Source organism: Tricharina praecox, assembly GCF_024521635.1.
Source record: "Tricharina praecox strain CBS 144465 chromosome Unknown BZA05scaffold_10, whole genome shotgun sequence".
Lineage (NCBI taxonomy): Eukaryota > Fungi > Ascomycota > Pezizomycetes > Pezizales > Pyronemataceae > Tricharina > Tricharina praecox.
In genome coordinates, this window is record NW_026250412.1 from 463148 (window position 1) to 479246 (window position 16099).

The window sequence follows — 16099 nt, forward strand, 5'->3', positions numbered from 1 at the left end:
CAAACCAAACCAAACCAGAACTAAACCAAGAAATGCTATGCTAGCAGGAGGTATAAATACAACATTCCAGTACATGTATGACCCGACCACCAAGCACCAAGCACCAAGCACCAAGCACCAAGTAGCGGGATAAATAAGCATATGTAGATACAGATCTCTCCGCGCGTTCGTTTATCCTGCCCGCTCCCCTTCCCCCGCCCGCCGGTCCCCTCCGCATCCCTTACTTGCCCACGCCCTTAACCGCCAGCTTCCGTCCGATATTTCCAAAACAGACGCAAGCACAGAACAGGACGCTAGCGATCCAGGTGCCGACCGCGATTGATCCCACTGACACGAGCCCGCCAACAACGAGCTCGTCGTGCAGCGCGCCGACCGGCGCCTGTATCATCTCGGGACTGATTTGCAGCAGGAATGCGGTGCCGGCGACGCCGACGAGCGACGCGAACCAGAAACCGGAGCGCGTGCGGTCCACGAGGAACCACAGGAACGGGTTTACGAGCGCAAGTGCGAGCGAGACTTGCAGGTTCGATTGCCATGGGAGGCGGCGCTGGGGGGTGTTAGCATCCGGATCTGGGGGTGAGAGGGGGGAGGGGAGGGGGGGGGGAAGTACAATTGCATAAGCGATCCCGACGAACGCGCCAATGCTTCTAACAACGGGGATCCACTCGGTCCTTCCGGCACCCTCATTGACCTCCTCGTCGTCGGTATCCTTCCCGTCGAGCCACGGCAGGACGCTCCCCAGGCCGACACCCGCCAGGCCCCAGAACGCGAGGTACCTTGTCGACCAGCGGTCAACGTCGACGCGCAGCGCGGCGCCCGCGCCGCCCTCGTGCAGGTGCGTGATAATCACGCCGTACGCGACGCCGAACACGAACAGGCTTGCCACTTTCAGCGCCAGGCCCGTCGCCGTCTCCTTCGATCGGTGCAGCGCCGCGTCCATGGCGGAGGAGCGCGCGGCCAGGCTGGGTTTGCGAGGGGCGAAGCCGTTGGACGGCGTGAGCGGCGTGAGCCCGTTGGTGTTAAAGTCCGCCATAGAGTTGTTGCGAGTTAGCTGCGAGGGAGTGGAGGACTCGTCGGTGTTATAGGTGCGGCCGTAGATTCCGAAGAGAGTGCTGGCGGTCAGAGAGACGGCCGACCGGTTGCGCCGAGGGGGGGCGTCCCGGTCCGCGTCTGAGGAGTAGGGGTCGAGGTGCTCCGAGTCGCCTGGGAGGTCGAAGGGGCGGCGAGGAACCGGGCGGTGCAGGAGGGGGCTTGTTGCGTCCGTCATGTTGTGCTGGTTGTTTGTTTTGTGATGGGGAACGGTGGGGATGGGAAGATGGGGGGAGGTGGTGGTGGTGGTGGTGGTGATGGCGTATGTGTGTGTGCGCTGTGTGTGAGGAGAGGACGCTGTGTGTGTGTGCGTGTGTGTGAGGAGAAAGGTGGTGGATTTATGTACGTGGTAGCGGTGCGGACGGTGGACGGTGGACGGTGGACGGTGGACGGTGGTGGGTGTCTCGGTTGTTGTCGTTCGTTCGTCGCTCACTGGTGAGGTGAGGATAGAATAGGATGGGATGGGATGGAGCGAAGGTCAGGTCACGCACGGTTTTTTTTACCGGTCAATACGGTAGTTTATGTAGCTGGATACATAGACCAATTTTGAACGTGAGATTTAGCATACGCAATTCGTGCCGAATCCTCTCCCCGCCCCCCGCCCCCTTCAAAGAAAAAATGCCATTGTCATCGTTACCGATGAAGCGTAATAACTGCCGCATTATTTTTTTATCCTCAGCCTTCAGTAGAGTATCCGGGGATGGATGCAGACATCGACAGAAGCTTGTGATCCCGCTGCTGTCCTCTCCGCAGCCCATCACAGAATAGAGTACACTTCGCTACGCACGTAACGTTTCCGGACCGCACATACCGTAGGTAATTGACCGTCACCTGCGCATTTCCTACCGTACCGTCCTCGACGGAAATCCAGCGGACCTACGTACTCTACCTATCCGCCCGCTGTCGCTCGAACTTCTCGCACATTCCCTTTCCTTTCCTTTCCTCCCCGTCACCCCTTCCCCCGCCGCCGCAAAGTGAAGCCGCTTCGCAAAGTGAAGTGTTGAGGATCCACACCCACGTCGACGTCGACATCCCTGCCGATATTTTCACATGTCAACCTCTACCTACTCCGCTTCCAGGGTTTTCGGTGGGATCGACACGGGTCCCGGTGCTGGGGGAAGGATCGGCGGGTTCTGAGAGGGGGGAGGGGGGCAGGTTGGTTTGACATATGGGTGCTAGGTGGGGAAGGGATTGGTATCTGGAAAGAAAGATGATACGGAAATGAAAGCGAAAGACGCCTCGGGGAATGGAAAATTGCAGCTGGGTGGGCGGTGAGGGGAAGATTGGACTTGTTCTCGTTCTCGTTCTCGTATGTGCCATTGATCTACGCGGGGGAGTGGCCAAGTTCCAACAGCCTGTCAATCCGATCCGATCCATCACGACGGTACCGGTACATCTGCGAGTGAGAGTTGGTGGTGCCACGGTGCCACGGCGATAACGATGTGTGTGTGGGGGGAGGGGGGGATTGAGTTCCGATTACCGGATTGACGGGCAGGCAGGTATCGAAGCAGGTATATAGCAGCCAAGTGTTTAAGGAGTACAATACACCGGTCGTCTTACATCAAACGCAGTATGACAACGGCTGCAGGGCAACATCAATGCGAGCTGCGAATAGCCAGGAGTGATACCCCGAGTAGATACCCCCATCTCGTGGAACTGGTTGGGCTTGATTTGCACAGTCAGCTACAGGTATATATTGTACGGCTGTGGGTTTGTAGCACCCAACGTACTCGGGTGGATATCCTGCTCTCTATATCTCCACTTCTCCACCTTTTCTTCTTTCTTCCCCTCCTCTCCCATCCATCTCATCCACCTTCGCTGCTCGAGTCATTCAAAGTCCACTCCCCTATGAAACGTGGGTTGAAGCAAGCAAGTCTGTGGAAATCTTCTATATCGAGCAACTTCAATGTCTTGCAGCGTCGGTACCTATCTGTCGCCGGCACGACCATCGTACATACCGACTGTGACCGTGACCGAGCGTTGGGCGTTGGACCTCTCGATACCTACCCAGACACGTCGGGAATCGAGAACCGGGAATCATACAGCTCGGTTGGACCTGTCCAAAAGGCGCGGACCGGTCAGTCGGTCTCCTCGGTATCTACATATCTACAAGCTTGATGTAGCCGACATTGAATCAAAACATATGTCCAGGGCTGGGCTGGATAGACATATACCGTCCGACGTGGAGACGAAGCTTCAAGGCCCCCAGGGAGACACATTTAACCAACGAGCTCCGTTGAACTCCTTCAGACGCGGTATCTAGGAGATTTGGCCGTTGCCCGGTCCCTACACTTCCCCCCACTCATCTTTCAGAATCCAGATCTGAGGCAGGCAGAATCAAATAGGTAGCAATCGTCATACATTTATAGCATCTACATCTAGGACAGTACCGTAGGACTTCAAAGTTCAAAGGGCGGAAAGCAGAGAACCCCAAACCAAACACCAACCTGCCACCCCCCAAAAAGGATATCCCAACATCTTTCATATACGAAAAGAAAGACAAAAAACATGTGGAAAGAACATGTGGAAAGAACAAACAAACGCAAAACGTGAAAAGAAATCCCCATACAATGCCGAGAACATAAAAACAATAGGTACAACAACAAGGGAGGCATGTGTCATGTGGCGTGTGGCGTTCTGCCTAGATCCCAAGGTACAGCTTGCACCGTTCGTAGACGAAGAAGCTGGTTCTATTGGCCGAGAGAGAGAAGTCAGTATGAGCGTCAAGACTCGAGAAGGACTTGGGATGGGATGGGACGAGAAGGGATTACTCACGCAACCATGGGAATGACTTTAACGTAGCCGATCGACAGTCCAACAAAGAACCCTCTGATCCCCCTCTCCCTAAAAATCTTCACCGCCGTCTCCGCAATACTGGGGAACCTCGCATCGCCCATGGCACCACCAACCTGCATCCGCCTCCGTATTACCTCCAACGGATAACTCGCCGTCTGTCCCGCCATGCCCGCGAACCCACCAGCCGCCAACTCCGCCCACGCTTTGAGCACCGGCTTCTTCGCCTTGCCGCCGGGAGTTACATACGGCGGGGAGTGTCTTGCCACCGGCAGAGAGCGCAGCCAGTCGCCAGCAATATCGTGCGTCAGGAAGGAAACGCCTGCGTACGGCAGCATGCCGAGCATTGTCGGCGAGAACCCGCGGTAAAAGTTACTGAACCCCCGGAGGACCGGGTACGACGCATGTTTTTCGCGGTAGATATTCCTGCACAGCGCGCGCAACCCGACCCTCTCCTTCCTTGTGTCGAAGGCGGAGCGCACACGCACGACTTCCAGCGGGTAGGTGAAGAACACCGATGTGACGCCCGCGAGCGACCCCGACGCGAACCGCCGCCACGACTTCTCCTGCTGCGGGTTGCGGATCAGAACACTGCGGATCTGCTCGTACGCTACGAACTTGATCGCCGCGTATGGGAAGATCCGTAGCAGTGTTGCCGAGTGCCCGCGGAACAGCCCGAGCAGCCCGTCGTGCCGTCGGATCTCTTGTACCGCGTGGAAGACCCCCGACCAGCTGCCTGAGTACTTGAGGAATTTCGGGTTCGAGGCTTGGAAGAGGATCTTGACACGGTCTAGCGGCGCGATGAGGGTTTTTGCCTGGAAGATGTGAGTTTGTGGGCCGAGGGTAGAGGGAGTGAGCGTGGCTTACGGCGCATCCGGCGGCACCTCCGGCGAGTCCACTGCGCAGCATGTAGTCGAGGGACTGTTTATGAATCTTGTCGTTGCGCGAGGAAGGCCCCCGCGTCGTCGACGTTACCGTAGCAGCAGCATTTTCGGCGGTCTTTGATACTTGGGCGGCGACGAGGGACTGGTCGTGGCCCTTGAAAGTCAAGGCTTCTGGCATTCCCAACCGTAGAAAACGTGCCGCTGATCGGAGAAGATGATGGTAGTGCGATGTTGGGCTACGGCGGGACGGAGATTATCTCTAGAGTCAGTAGATTCGGAATCGATCTCGACTCCACTCTATGTCGCGTGTTTAGTGTTGGACGTCGACGTGGAAGGGACGGGTTGTGGGGAAGAAGGTGACGGTAGGTATCCGAGGCTAAGGGCTTGTATGACGTCTGCTCCGTGAATACCCATTGGCCCGCACAAAAAGCAAGCAACGGAGATGAGATGATACGTGAGGCAGAATTTCTATTCGTCTTTAGTTAAATACCCGAAGACCTCTCTTTCGTCTGCACTCGAGACGTTCATGCTCTGGAACCTAAAGCTTGTGATCCTTTTTCGCACAAAAGTCCTCCGTGATTAGTTCCTCTGTGGCCACCCGGCTGCCTTCGGTTCTCTCCACTCCGAGCTTTCCACCTATAGAATTCAGACATCGTCTACATACACATTCTCGCCGACAGGCCGAGCCAGCCACAGAGTACGGTATGTAGATATGCTCCGCGGGGGATCACTCCGAGACGATGGACGACCGGGGAGGCAACCGCCGTTTTGAAGACATGGGACTGTCACATGCCGCGAAGTCGGTGGGAACTTGAACTACGTATTTGTCAGCACCGCATATCGAATGTATCCATGAATGTCGGTGAATCGGAGGAAGTTCCATGCCGAACAATTTGTGCACTGAAGTATATAGTATGGTTAAACCTTTGAATTTAGCTATTGCTGAGCCTTCCGTTCTGCCTGAAAGATGCATCGTCCAGAATGCATTGGGTGATGTATCATACGAGTTGAAATCCTTTGCTACTATTGTGAGAATTTATTCAATGAGGTACTTAGGGACATTCCTTAGACCAGCGCAAGCTTCGCACTGGTGGTGGTATTCGTTGTTCTTGAACTTTGGGACGGCATCAAGTTCTCTGGTCCCTCGGGGGTCCCGAATCCGAACCAGCAGACATCGCGCTCTCGGGGCTCGTGCAAGAAACCTACCGACTTGGGGGACTGAGGTGGTTTATCAAGCCAGTTCTGTAGGCAGCGAAGAGTTGCAGTATCAGCACGGCAGAGAATGCGAATAGATTCTGCAAACAACGAGTGATTGTGAAGGTATAAAGAGTGTGCAAGCCAACCCAACAGAAATCGAAATTAAAAAACGCCGTGGTCCATCCCAGCTATCCCTCCGTAAATTTATTTACAAGTCTCAATCATCTTCCCCACCAGCCCCATCAATGTCTCATTCTCCAGAGCACTCATGACCCGCTCCTTATCCGCAAGCTGTTTGTTTAACTGCTTATCGGTCGTATGAGTTCCCTCCTTGCACCTAACATCGATGCGGAACCTTGGGGGCAAGGCCTGCTGCAACCGCACTACTAGACCCAGACCTATCACCGTCGCGAGGTGGCAGTGGGTAATGGTGGGTGTAAACTCGAGGGTGACGTTTGCGGTCAGCTCGTCAGTGTTATCGCGAACCGAGATGTGCTCCAGGTTGACCACGGCGAGCTCGCCCAGGGTGATTGGGTGTTCGGGATCGCACATTGTTGCTACGAGGTCTGTTTTCTTGCGTCAGCTAGTTGGCCCAACATAATGTGGATACGGGAAATAAGAGTATACCGTAGATCTCCTGTGCATCGATACCATCAGCCTCATCATCATCCTCACTCTCGTCCGTGCCCTCGTCGGCCACCAGGTCGGAGGTGGCGGCGAACGGGTCGGCCGCGTACGTCGGCGGAAGAAACGCATGCGCTCGCTTTGGCCGTGCGGAAGCCGCGGGCTTCCGTGTGGGAAGGTCGGCGATGCTGAGGATCGTGGGGTTGGCATTTTGCATCTCCATCTTTGCTGCCGAGGTGAGGTGTGGTGATGTCAAGAGTGGATATAGACTCGAGTATAAAGTGGTGTAACTGTAGCTACACTCTTGGGAGGCGACGGTAAATTCCGGCGCGGTCACCCCGCTATTCCTGCTAACTATGGTGGGGCAGATGGCGGCAACACACGCAAATAAATTTTGAATTACAAATTCATCGCGAGTGAGTTCGAACCGAACACGCATCTGCACCGAAGACACCACAACTGCCCACGCTCACTCATCTGCGACCTCCTCTATTTGCTCCACCGGTAGGTATTATCAATCCTTAAATCCACTCGAATATTGCTTGAGTACTAAAGTTACTAGCACTTTCTCTCCCAGCAGAACCCGAACCCTCCTCGGCCACACCGAAACTATACACCACATACACACATCCGCAATGGCCGCCCCAACAGCGACAAATCCCACCGTCGAAGACGAGCACGATGACGACAACACCCTGGACATGAACGAGATCGAGGAGATAATCGCGGACGACAGTGACCACGACCACGCCATGGACGAGGACTCCGACGACGATGCGCCCATGGACGAGGACAACGACGACGACATGCAGCTCGAAGTCGTCAATGACTCCAAAGCCTATTTCGACGGGCACAGCAGCAGCAGTATTTTCAGCATCGCCGTCCACCCCACCGACAGCTCACTGTTCCTCACCGGCGGAGGCGACGACGTAGCGCACATCTGGACGTCCGCGCCGTCGTCGGCCGCCGATGCCGCCGTCACCCCGCGGGAATGCAAGAGCATCCGGAAACTCGAAGCACACAAGGACTCGGTCATCGCGACAGCGTTTACCGCGCCCGACGGCGCCTACGCGGTCACGGGAGGCCTCGACGGCCAGCTCCAACTTTTTTCCGCCGCCGTTGGCTGGAAGAAGGTCGACTCTGCGCAAGAGGTGGAGGAGATCGTGTGGATCGCCTCACACCCTAGCGACCCACTGGTGGCGGTGGGAACGAACGAGGGTTCCGTGTGGCTATACGATGTGGACAGCGATGCGCTCAACATCCGACATGTGCTGTACTCGCACACCACTTCATGCACCGCAGGAACTTTCACGAAATCCGGCACGCTGCTGTGTACCGTCTCTGAAGACGGGAGCTTCATTGCCTGGGACACGTCCTCTGGCCAGGCGATCGTGGCTCTCACATCGAACGACCAGCGGTTCGCAATCGAGGGTGGACTCTACTCCGTCGCCACCTCGCCGAGCGGCAGCGTCGCGGCCGTCGGCGGTGCGAGCGGTGAAATCCGTATCGTTGGACTCCCCATGGGCGCCGCTCCTGCCACGGGAGGAAAGCGCACTGCTGGTCGCCCGCAGGCTGGCGGCGGTGGATCCACCGGAGGAGGCCAGGCGGGTCAGATCCTTGCGGCGCTGAACACCCATTCCGAGTCCGTCGAGAGTCTTGCATTCCACCCGACTGTTCCTCTCCTCGCCTCGGGCTCCGTCGATGGCAAGATTGGACTCTACGATGTGGCTCGTGGGTTTGCGCTCAGGAAGATGCTGGATGCACATGTTGATGCCGTCGTCAAGGTAGAGTTCGCTCCTACCGATGCGTGGGTGTTGACTAGCTGTGGTATCGATGGCACAGTGAAGAGGTGGGATGCTAGAGCGGGCGTGGAGATTGCGAACTTGAAGGGACATCTGGGTGGTAATGGGAATGAGGGTGAGGGTGGTGTGCTCGGCTTTGTACAGACAAGGGACCGTATCATCACGGCGGGTGATGATGGTGTTGCGCTGGTATTTGAGCTTGAGGGAGAGGCGGTCACAGGTATTTCCATTGGTGCGAGGTAAAAGTAGAGGTGTTTTAAAGGTTTCATAGAAGGGTTTCTGCGCGAGTGATGCGTTATGGTGGATTTTTTTATATATATACCGGGGATTATCAATTGCAAACTTGCTGGAATAAAAGTTGAATCGAAAGTCTTTGGTTTGTTCAATTCTAAAAATCTATTCTTGCCCCCATAAGAAAGCTTCGAGGCCTCTCTGCATCATAGCAAAAAAAAAAGCGATATTCAGCCCATTAATATAATGCACCGTAAACTCCGTTCCTAGAAACTTTTCCCCGCCGAGAAGTAAACCCTCTTCATTTACTAGTCAGACCCTTCCTCTGCATGGCGCCGCTGAGCCAATCCATATACTCGCTCTTCGAAGTACTGCACTTCAGCTTCTTCGCGAGCTCAGGATCCTTGAGGCAGAGCATCTCGTACTGGTCCCATGCTGCATCCTCGTCTTGATCTATCCAGTGCAGCTTCTTCCATTCCTCCTCTTCGGCGAGACGCAATGCCTTCATAGTCGAGCTCATCTGGGACACTTCCTGGTTGACTGTCATGTGCACCGCGCGGGCCTGCGCTGGTTTCTCAGGCTCCTCGGCGTCGCGGAGAGACCTGCTTTGCGCCCTCTCTGCAGCATGTTGCGCGTCGACGTGATAGAACTGAGGTCGTAGTTGAAGGGTGGAGCGAACCGGAGTGACGTGTAGTTGGTCTGCGACAGAGGTTTAGATATGTGCAAAACAAAGATGGAGGCGTGCAGGTAGATAACGTACCGCCCGTAAAGACCCCAACCATATACTTGGCTTCATCGGCCTGTATCTTACTTCCCAGTGTCTGTTTACTCAATATCCTCCCCTTCTTGACCGCCTCCTGGAAGTCCACGAACATAATATCGTCCTCTTCCTCATCATCATCCTCTCCCTTAACCTTCCTCCTCTTCCCCGCCCTCGGACCGATCGCCTTCCCTGGCAACCCGCTCTCCTTCGCCTGTTGATTCTTCCTCAGCACATCACCCCAGATCCTGCCCTTTTCTTGATCGAAGTTGATCGCGGTATTAACGGGCACATCAACTTCCACCAGTCCTGCCTTCGGTTTCCACCTCGCGTCGACGGGACACGAGCTCTGCGCCTTGTTGTACGGCTTCGTCTTTGAGCGCACCGGGTACTGGAATAGATATAGGCTCTCAGCGAGTTCCTCGGTCATGAAGATGTCATACTCGCGGACTACGGGATCCTCGTCGGATTCGTAGTCGTCGTCGTCCTCGCTGGGTGAGGCTGGCTCGGAGTCGCTGGCGTCATCGCTGATGTCGACATTGAGCCTCGGGGGTGCCGGAGCTTTGCATGTGGTAGTTGTCTCGTTGTCCTCTGAGTCGGAATAATTCGTACCTGAAGGGCCGGGACCGAACAGCGGGGTGTCTTCTGTAATTTCGGTGGCGATGGGTACTGGCGGTGAGGTCGCTGATTGCAATGTGGATTGCTTGCCGGCACGGGCGACCTTTGGTGCTGGAGGCATGGTGGGGGTTGAGTTGAGTGGTGAATGGTAGGTTACTCAGAGATGCGACTTGGATACTCTAGATGCCTTTCGAGAAGCTTGGCACGGGATTCTCCGTCAATTTCAGCCTAGTAAAGTACAAGGGTGAAAGGGTAAGTCGTGACCACCTCAAATTCGTCGTAAGTGTGATATATAGACTCTCAGAGTCCCGACTCCATGATTTGAATGGCAACTGCACTATTTGCTTTCTCAGTGCTGCCGAGTCAATGTTGACTCCCCACATCCGAGTTGCGCGGGATAGTTAAAATAGTCTATTTTACACCAACCAAGTTCCAACATCCATCCCCACTACATACAAGGCGATCTCCAGCATGAGGCCTAGTATCTAGTTGATCTCCACACAAAATCTCACTTATTTCGCTGCAACCGGCCAGTGTATGGCCCTTTTAGGGCTGGCCTCCCGTACAACTGCAATGGAGACGGTCACGACTTAAGGCTTCCTCCTTCTACACACCCTTAACACAAGTAACAGGACCCAACTTTTTGATACCCAGCCAAACTGAAAACACGATTCATCATCAACGCAAATCCATATCCGCCCAATTCCGCTTCTCGTAGGGTAACAAAGCAGGAGTTTTCTCAATTCGTGTCAATCGGAACTGTGGTATTCTATACCATCACATGGCTGAACAAGAACGACACACTCTCACCGTTGTGTGTCCGCCTACACGCCTCCGCAATCTGCATCACACATCAGCACTCGCGCCTTTCATCGTTCACCGCGGGGAACAAACCGTAGGAGCAACGTCAATCGTATCGATTTTAGGACATCTCTTCTTCTTGTCCTCATGCGGAACAGTATCCGTAACCACCAATCTACTCAGCCTGCTGTTTGACACCTTCTCGCAGGCATCACCCGAGAGGATACCGTGTGTTACGATGGCAACCACCTCCTTCGCTCCGTTGCTCATCAGCACGTCGGCAGCTTTGCAGAGGGTTCCGCAGGTATCTGCCATGTCGTCCACCAGGATTGCGATCTTCCCGGTCACGTCTCCGACCAGCGTCATTCGGGACACCTCGTTAGGCCGTGAGCGCTCCTTGTGAATGAGGGCGAAGTTCAGGTCCAGTCGGTCGGCGAGAGCGGTGGCACGCTTTGCTCCGCCGGCGTCGGGAGAGACGATCACGGCGTTCTTGTAGTCGAAGTGTTCGCGGATGTAGCGGAGGGTGAGGGGTTCGGCGTACAGGCTATTTACTCTACTATCAGTCCTCTTGCGTCCTTATTGAGTGCGCGTGGTGAATCAGACTCACTTATCGACTGGTACATCAAAGAAGCCCTGTATCTGCGACGCATGGAGGTCCATCGTGATGACATGGTCGCACCCGGAGCGCTGAATCATATTCGCAATGAGTTTCGCTGAGATCGGTGCACGGGATTTGTCCTTCTTGTCCTGACGGGCGTATGGGAAGTTTGGCATAATGGCGGTGATGCGACGAGCAGACGCGGTCTTGCAAGCTTTGGCGATGATCAGAAGCTCCATCAGGTGGTCGTTCAAATCCTCGCCGGGACATGTTGTCTGCAGGATGAATACATCCTCGTCGCGGACCGACTCTCGCATTATGACCGAGGTCTCTTGGTTCGAGTATTTGAATACGCTCATGTCTAGAAGCTCAACTCCCAGTCTCGTAGATGTCAGCGCATGCTTTGAACCACCGCGCTCACCGCCATCGCCACCCACCACCACCGCGCCCACCGCTAGAATATTGTGATTGCATACCGGTCTGCTACTCGCTTCGCTAACTCGGGGTGGGAGTTTCCGGTGAGAAGTTTGATTGAGTTGGAAGCCATGTCTGCTTGTTGTTTGCGTTTTGCAGCAAGTGATCGCAGGTATGGACTGGCAAGAGCTTCCGAACTTTTCTTTTCTTCGACTTCCAAACGGCTTGGAACGGTTGAATTAAAGCTTCTGGTCGTGTCAGCGTTCCGCGACAATAGAACTTCTCAAGACGACCCCACAAGAGCACTCCGAACACGCACAGTAGAAAAGCACAAGCAAACAAAAAAAAAGTTATATTGGTTGGCGGGGATACGAGCTGTGGGGGGATGGAGGGGCATTCCACAAGCGGGCACGCCAGGGACTCCTCAAACCGACTAGCCGGGTAAAGAACATCACTACCCGCGCTAATCCCGTTACGCCATTCTCTTTGCGAACACGGAGAAGAGAGCTGTGGCTGTTGCTCTAAGCCATCATCGATCTGAATCTAACAAGCTGTCCTTCCTGGAGAAACAACTTTCCAACACCACCACATACCAACCACACGCACTATCACGACGTCACGAACGAGAAATAGAATCTTGCCATCATGGTAAGCTTTTACTCAGGCAGTAGGGGGAAAAAAAGTGCAGGGTTGACTGACCAAATGTGGTATATAGACGCACACCCAAATGTCGAACCTCCACGAGGACATGATCGTGAGCGCCCCAATCCCGGATCCACACAAACAATACCAGTATTGACTCGTATGGCCCTTTAGCATGATGCCGCTCTGGATTACTACGGCAAGCGCCTCGCAGTATGCACAATGCCCCTCCTAACCAACTGGCCAGCAAACCTTATTAAGACATCTATACACAGACCTGCTCCTCCGACAAGACCATCAAGATCTTCGAAGTCGACCGCGAGAACCACCGCCTGCTCGAGACACTACGAGGGTACACGCCGTCACCCCCTCATACTCCCATACCCACGGCTGACATGCTGTGCTCTACAGCCACAACGGCCCCGTCTGGCAGGTCTCCTGGGCGCACCCCAAATTTGGCAACATCCTCGCGAGCGCCTCCTACGACGGCAAGGTGATAATCTGGCAGGAGCGACAAGGCCAATGGTCGAAGCTGATTGAGCACGCGAACCACCACGCCTCTGGTGCGTTTCCCCCCTCCCTCCCCTCCCTCTCTTCCCAATCCAGCTAAACATGCCATAGTCAACGCGGTACAGTGGGGCCCGCATGAGCTCGGCGCGATCCTCGCCTGCGCCTCCAGCGACGGAAAAGTCTCAGTCCTCGAGTTCAAAGACGATGGCTCGTGGGATACCAAGACCTTCAGCGCGCACGCAATCGGCTGCAACAGTGTCTCCTGGGCACCTGCCACCACCCCCGGAAGCCTCGTGCAGACCTCGCAGCCGTCTGCGCCCGCCACTCAGCGAAAGTTCGTTACCGGTGGTAGCGACAACCTCGTCAAGATCTGGAGCTTCAAGTTTGTCCCCCCCTCCCGGACGAAGGAACTATGGAAGGATAGTTGCTGATTGATTTAGTGCCGAGGTCGGAACTTACACCGAAGAAACCACGCTCGAGGGCCACCAGGACTGGGTCCGTGATGTTGCCTGGGCGCCCAGCATCCTCCCCAAATCCTACATCGCGTCGGCGAGCCAGGACAAGAGCGTGATCATCTGGACTGCCGAGAGCGCCGAGGGCCCCTGGACGAAGAAGGTGCTCCCCATGGACTCGGTCATGTGGCGGGTCTCTTGGAGTCTTAGCGGAAACGTGCTGGCGGCCAGCGGAGGAGATAATAAGGTTACCCTGTGGAAGGAGACATTGAAGGGTGAATGGGAGAAGGTCAGTAGTGTCGAGGAGTAAATTTGCGGGTTTCTTGTGTAGCATTGTCGATTTTACTTGCTTGCTTCGATAACCCTCACGAAAAACTTTGGTACCTTTTTGCAGCGAAGTTGGATGGCGGGATAATGATGGGTTGGAAAGTCTTATACTTCTTTACTACCGATAGACAATTGTAGGCGGCGCAGCGAATATCAAAATTTGTGGGGGTTGGTTAGGTTTTTTTACGAGCTGCTTGAACCCCCTATGTGATCAAAACAGACACCGATTCACGTACGCGCATTTGCAAGTAATGTCTTTATGTTTCGACTGCCCACGATCAATAAATCCCGCTTTTCCATCTAACATCCCCCCATCCCACCGACCACTACACTACTGAAGCACCCCATCCACAAGCCAAGCAAGGTATCTCAGACATTTCCCATAAAAGGAAGAATAATTACGTGCCAGGCCCACCCAAGAGGGCAAACCGCCTCACGATGCTAGGACCAATCTCATCGTACTCGGCCTTGGTGTGGCAGTAACTCCTGAACTCGGGAGTCTGACCCAACAAACTTCCTCCGAACCATGGTCCGTGACGTTGTCGCTTGTGTGTGATGACCTGGACCTCAAGGCCGCCGGACTTGGCGCCACCGGAGCGGGCCTCTGATGCGCGGAGGCGGTCGTCGACTAGGTGGCGGATGTCGCGCTGGAGACGACGACCAAAGTCTTTGTAGAGTGTTGAACCACCCGAGAGGACAATGTTCTACCCATGCGGCTTAGCCATAGGTTGTGGGAGTGGGGAGGGAGTGAACATACCTTGTAAAGGCCTCTCCTAACATCAATAGGAGAGGACTGAATGACATTGTCGACGACATTGGGTAGCGGCGTCAAGAAATCACTGGAGTAGATCTCGGGATTGAAGAAGATCTCCGGCGCCAAAAAGCGCTCGTAACCCACGTCAACGGTTACCTTCTTTCCGCCGAGCTGCTCGACAACGTACTTCTGGAAGCGCTCGGGCTCGCGGTCGAAGCGCGTGAATTCCTTCACGATGTCGGGACAAACGTAGCAAAGCTCCTCCTTGATCTGCTCAGCGGTCTTGAGCGACGAGTCGGGCTCGCCACGGTCTCGTAGTAGCGATTGAACGAAGTACGTGATGTCTCGTCCGGCAATGGGGATCGATTTGATAGATGAACCAATGACGTATCCTTCGGCCTGTGAGAGAAGTCCGGTTTAGTTCGGAGTAGCCTGTGGGAGTGTGTGCGGAGGGAAGCTTACGACTGGGATAACGTGGGTGACACCGTCTCCAGAGTCAATCACGGTTCCTGTCAAGCTCCGGTCCTGAACCTTGTTGCTGGTCCAGCTTGCGGCGAGAGCGAGCACAGCTTGGACGGCGATGTAGAGACCGGCACAGTTAAAGGATTCGAACATGATCTCGGCAGTGTTTTCTCGGGATTCCGGAGGATTGAGTGGCTAAATTGTGGATGCATTTAGCTTTGCTGCTATGTCTATCCAACTTCAAGAAGTCCAGAACATACCGGCTCGGTGAGGAGGAAGTAGTGGTCCTCGGGTTCAACGCGTAGGTACTTGAAGATGGAATTCTGCCAAAAGCGCTCCATGTGATCCTGCGATACACGTCAGCTACCAAAGAGCATACGCAAAACATCCTCCGTATCACATACCCAGTTGTCAACCTGTCCATGCCTTATGGGGTAATTGATGCTGTATCCTGCAGTGCTTCTCCATCAGTCGTTGAGCCAACTATAGCTCCCGGGACGGGAAACCGAGCTAGCGTACCGGGACCCGCAGCTTGAGCAAGAGCTTCATCTCCAATGAAATAGTCCAAATCCTCAGTTCCTCTCTTTGCGCTCAGATGACCGGAAGGTCCTCCTCCTCCAGTGAGATATGATGGCTTCTGAGCCACAGCTGGACGTCCCGGACCTCCGGCGCCGCCGCCGGCCGGACCCTTTGTCGCGATCGCCGTGGGGAAAACGAAGGAAGGAGAATCATTGCCGGCGAATCCTGTATACTCTTAGCTCGAGAGAAGACCGAATTGGGCTGAGGCGATGCGACGAACCCAATTTCGAATACCCTGTGCCGCTGTTTGGAAGCTGTGTCAGTAAACGTTGATTCTGGGGATGCGTGGCCGGCGAAGCTGGAGGTGCGCGGGAGCTTACTTGTCCATGACAACGGCTGGAGTCTGAGAAGCCATAGCGGAGGATGGTATCTACACGTCGATATTGGAAAGCTGCAGATGACAGTTGAATGGAATCTAAGCGTGTTCGTGGTGAGCTGTTTGGAGTGTTAGGGGAGAGGCGGGGGGATGAACGTTTACGTTAGGCTGTTGCGTCGGAGGCTCCCAAAATGTCTCGGCACTGGATTGCTCCGCCTATCACTCGCACCGGCATCACCGGACTAA

The 16099-nt window shown here is 54.9% G+C and overlaps 8 protein-coding genes across 8 annotated transcripts; 2 read left to right on the plus strand and 6 right to left on the minus strand.

Annotated features, from left to right (window-relative positions):
- Positions 1-98: 98 nt before the first annotated feature.
- On the minus strand, positions 99-1471 carry BZA05DRAFT_473488 (INSIG domain protein). Its single transcript, XM_051488071.1, has 2 exons — positions 611-1471; positions 99-547 (listed from the first exon to the last, which is right to left on the minus strand). Exons 1-2 carry the CDS (start codon positions 1265-1267, stop codon positions 221-223), a joined length of 984 nt encoding a protein of 327 aa, XP_051340013.1. The 5' UTR covers positions 1268-1471; the 3' UTR covers positions 99-220.
- A 2070-nt stretch (positions 1472-3541) lies between these two features.
- On the minus strand, positions 3542-5228 carry BZA05DRAFT_28814 (mitochondrial carrier protein LEU5). Its single transcript, XM_051480310.1, has 3 exons — positions 4750-5228; positions 3865-4697; positions 3542-3779 (listed from the first exon to the last, which is right to left on the minus strand). The coding sequence occupies exons 1-3, from the start codon at positions 4942-4944 to the stop codon at positions 3731-3733; spliced, it is 1077 nt and encodes a 358-aa protein (XP_051340014.1). The 5' UTR covers positions 4945-5228; the 3' UTR covers positions 3542-3730.
- An 811-nt stretch (positions 5229-6039) lies between these two features.
- Positions 6040-6895, minus strand: BZA05DRAFT_352463 (uncharacterized protein). Its single transcript, XM_051481318.1, has 2 exons — positions 6591-6895; positions 6040-6529 (listed from the first exon to the last, which is right to left on the minus strand). The coding sequence occupies exons 1-2, from the start codon at positions 6808-6810 to the stop codon at positions 6168-6170; spliced, it is 582 nt and encodes a 193-aa protein (XP_051340015.1). The 5' UTR covers positions 6811-6895; the 3' UTR covers positions 6040-6167.
- Positions 6896-6978: 83 nt separating this feature from the next.
- Positions 6979-8755, plus strand: BZA05DRAFT_352466 (WD40-repeat-containing domain protein). Its single transcript, XM_051481319.1, has 2 exons — positions 6979-7095; positions 7150-8755. The coding sequence occupies exon 2, from the start codon at positions 7223-7225 to the stop codon at positions 8630-8632; it is 1410 nt and encodes a 469-aa protein (XP_051340016.1). The 5' UTR covers positions 6979-7095; positions 7150-7222; the 3' UTR covers positions 8633-8755.
- On the minus strand, positions 8756-10142 carry BZA05DRAFT_352468 (Sin-like protein conserved region-domain-containing protein). The gene is made up of 2 exons (XM_051481320.1): positions 9381-10142; positions 8756-9319 (listed from the first exon to the last, which is right to left on the minus strand). Exons 1-2 carry the CDS (start codon positions 10117-10119, stop codon positions 8922-8924), a joined length of 1137 nt encoding a protein of 378 aa, XP_051340017.1. The 5' UTR covers positions 10120-10142; the 3' UTR covers positions 8756-8921.
- A 224-nt stretch (positions 10143-10366) lies between these two features.
- BZA05DRAFT_396010 (phosphoribosyltransferase-like protein) lies at positions 10367-12236 on the minus strand. The gene is made up of 5 exons (XM_051483492.1): positions 12110-12236; positions 11874-12059; positions 11407-11778; positions 10893-11343; positions 10367-10839 (listed from the first exon to the last, which is right to left on the minus strand). The coding sequence occupies exons 2-5, from the start codon at positions 11942-11944 to the stop codon at positions 10768-10770; spliced, it is 966 nt and encodes a 321-aa protein (XP_051340018.1). The 5' UTR covers positions 11945-12059; positions 12110-12236; the 3' UTR covers positions 10367-10767.
- On the plus strand, positions 12237-13931 carry BZA05DRAFT_396012 (WD40-repeat-containing domain protein). Its single transcript, XM_051483493.1, has 7 exons — positions 12237-12459; positions 12527-12565; positions 12628-12666; positions 12729-12805; positions 12865-13016; positions 13075-13345; positions 13404-13931. The coding sequence occupies exons 1-7, from the start codon at positions 12457-12459 to the stop codon at positions 13723-13725; spliced, it is 903 nt and encodes a 300-aa protein (XP_051340019.1). The 5' UTR covers positions 12237-12456; the 3' UTR covers positions 13726-13931.
- A 54-nt stretch (positions 13932-13985) lies between these two features.
- On the minus strand, positions 13986-16015 carry BZA05DRAFT_396015 (actin family). Its single transcript, XM_051483494.1, has 8 exons — positions 15858-16015; positions 15758-15780; positions 15478-15702; positions 15363-15409; positions 15219-15305; positions 14959-15153; positions 14500-14895; positions 13986-14446 (listed from the first exon to the last, which is right to left on the minus strand). The coding sequence occupies exons 1-8, from the start codon at positions 15890-15892 to the stop codon at positions 14141-14143; spliced, it is 1314 nt and encodes a 437-aa protein (XP_051340020.1). The 5' UTR covers positions 15893-16015; the 3' UTR covers positions 13986-14140.
- Between the last annotated feature and the right edge of the window lie 84 nt (positions 16016-16099).

Coding starts and splice junctions, on each gene's coding strand:
- BZA05DRAFT_473488 (XM_051488071.1), bottom strand. CDS start 1,267: ATGACGGACGCAACAAGCCCCCTCCTGCACCGCCCGGTTCCTCGCCGC. Junction 548..610: donor TCGGGATCGCTTATGCAATT/GTACTTCCCCCC, acceptor AACACCCCCCAG/CGCCGCCTCCCATGGCAATC.
- BZA05DRAFT_28814 (XM_051480310.1), bottom strand. CDS start 4,944: ATGCCAGAAGCCTTGACTTTCAAGGGCCACGACCAGTCCCTCGTCGCC. Junction 4,698..4,749: donor GAGGTGCCGCCGGATGCGCC/GTAAGCCACGCT, acceptor CACATCTTCCAG/GCAAAAACCCTCATCGCGCC. Junction 3,780..3,864: donor AAAGTCATTCCCATGGTTGC/GTGAGTAATCCC, acceptor CTCGGCCAATAG/AACCAGCTTCTTCGTCTACG.
- BZA05DRAFT_352463 (XM_051481318.1), bottom strand. CDS start 6,810: ATGGAGATGCAAAATGCCAACCCCACGATCCTCAGCATCGCCGACCTT. Junction 6,530..6,590: donor CGATGCACAGGAGATCTACG/GTATACTCTTAT, acceptor GCAAGAAAACAG/ACCTCGTAGCAACAATGTGC.
- BZA05DRAFT_352466 (XM_051481319.1), top strand. CDS start 7,223: ATGGCCGCCCCAACAGCGACAAATCCCACCGTCGAAGACGAGCACGAT.
- BZA05DRAFT_352468 (XM_051481320.1), bottom strand. CDS start 10,119: ATGCCTCCAGCACCAAAGGTCGCCCGTGCCGGCAAGCAATCCACATTG. Junction 9,320..9,380: donor GGTTGGGGTCTTTACGGGCG/GTACGTTATCTA, acceptor CCTCTGTCGCAG/ACCAACTACACGTCACTCCG.
- BZA05DRAFT_396010 (XM_051483492.1), bottom strand. CDS start 11,944: ATGGCTTCCAACTCAATCAAACTTCTCACCGGAAACTCCCACCCCGAG. Junction 11,779..11,873: donor GCGAAGCGAGTAGCAGACCG/GTATGCAATCAC, acceptor GACATCTACGAG/ACTGGGAGTTGAGCTTCTAG. Junction 11,344..11,406: donor TTTGATGTACCAGTCGATAA/GTGAGTCTGATT, acceptor TAGAGTAAATAG/CCTGTACGCCGAACCCCTCA.
- BZA05DRAFT_396012 (XM_051483493.1), top strand. Junction 12,667..12,728: donor ACTACGGCAAGCGCCTCGCA/GTATGCACAATG, acceptor ATCTATACACAG/ACCTGCTCCTCCGACAAGAC. Junction 13,017..13,074: donor CGCGAACCACCACGCCTCTG/GTGCGTTTCCCC, acceptor AACATGCCATAG/TCAACGCGGTACAGTGGGGC.
- BZA05DRAFT_396015 (XM_051483494.1), bottom strand. CDS start 15,892: ATGGCTTCTCAGACTCCAGCCGTTGTCATGGACAA. Junction 15,410..15,477: donor TGCTCAAGCTGCGGGTCCCG/GTACGCTAGCTC, acceptor GAAGCACTGCAG/GATACAGCATCAATTACCCC. Junction 14,896..14,958: donor TCACCCACGTTATCCCAGTC/GTAAGCTTCCCT, acceptor CTTCTCTCACAG/GCCGAAGGATACGTCATTGG.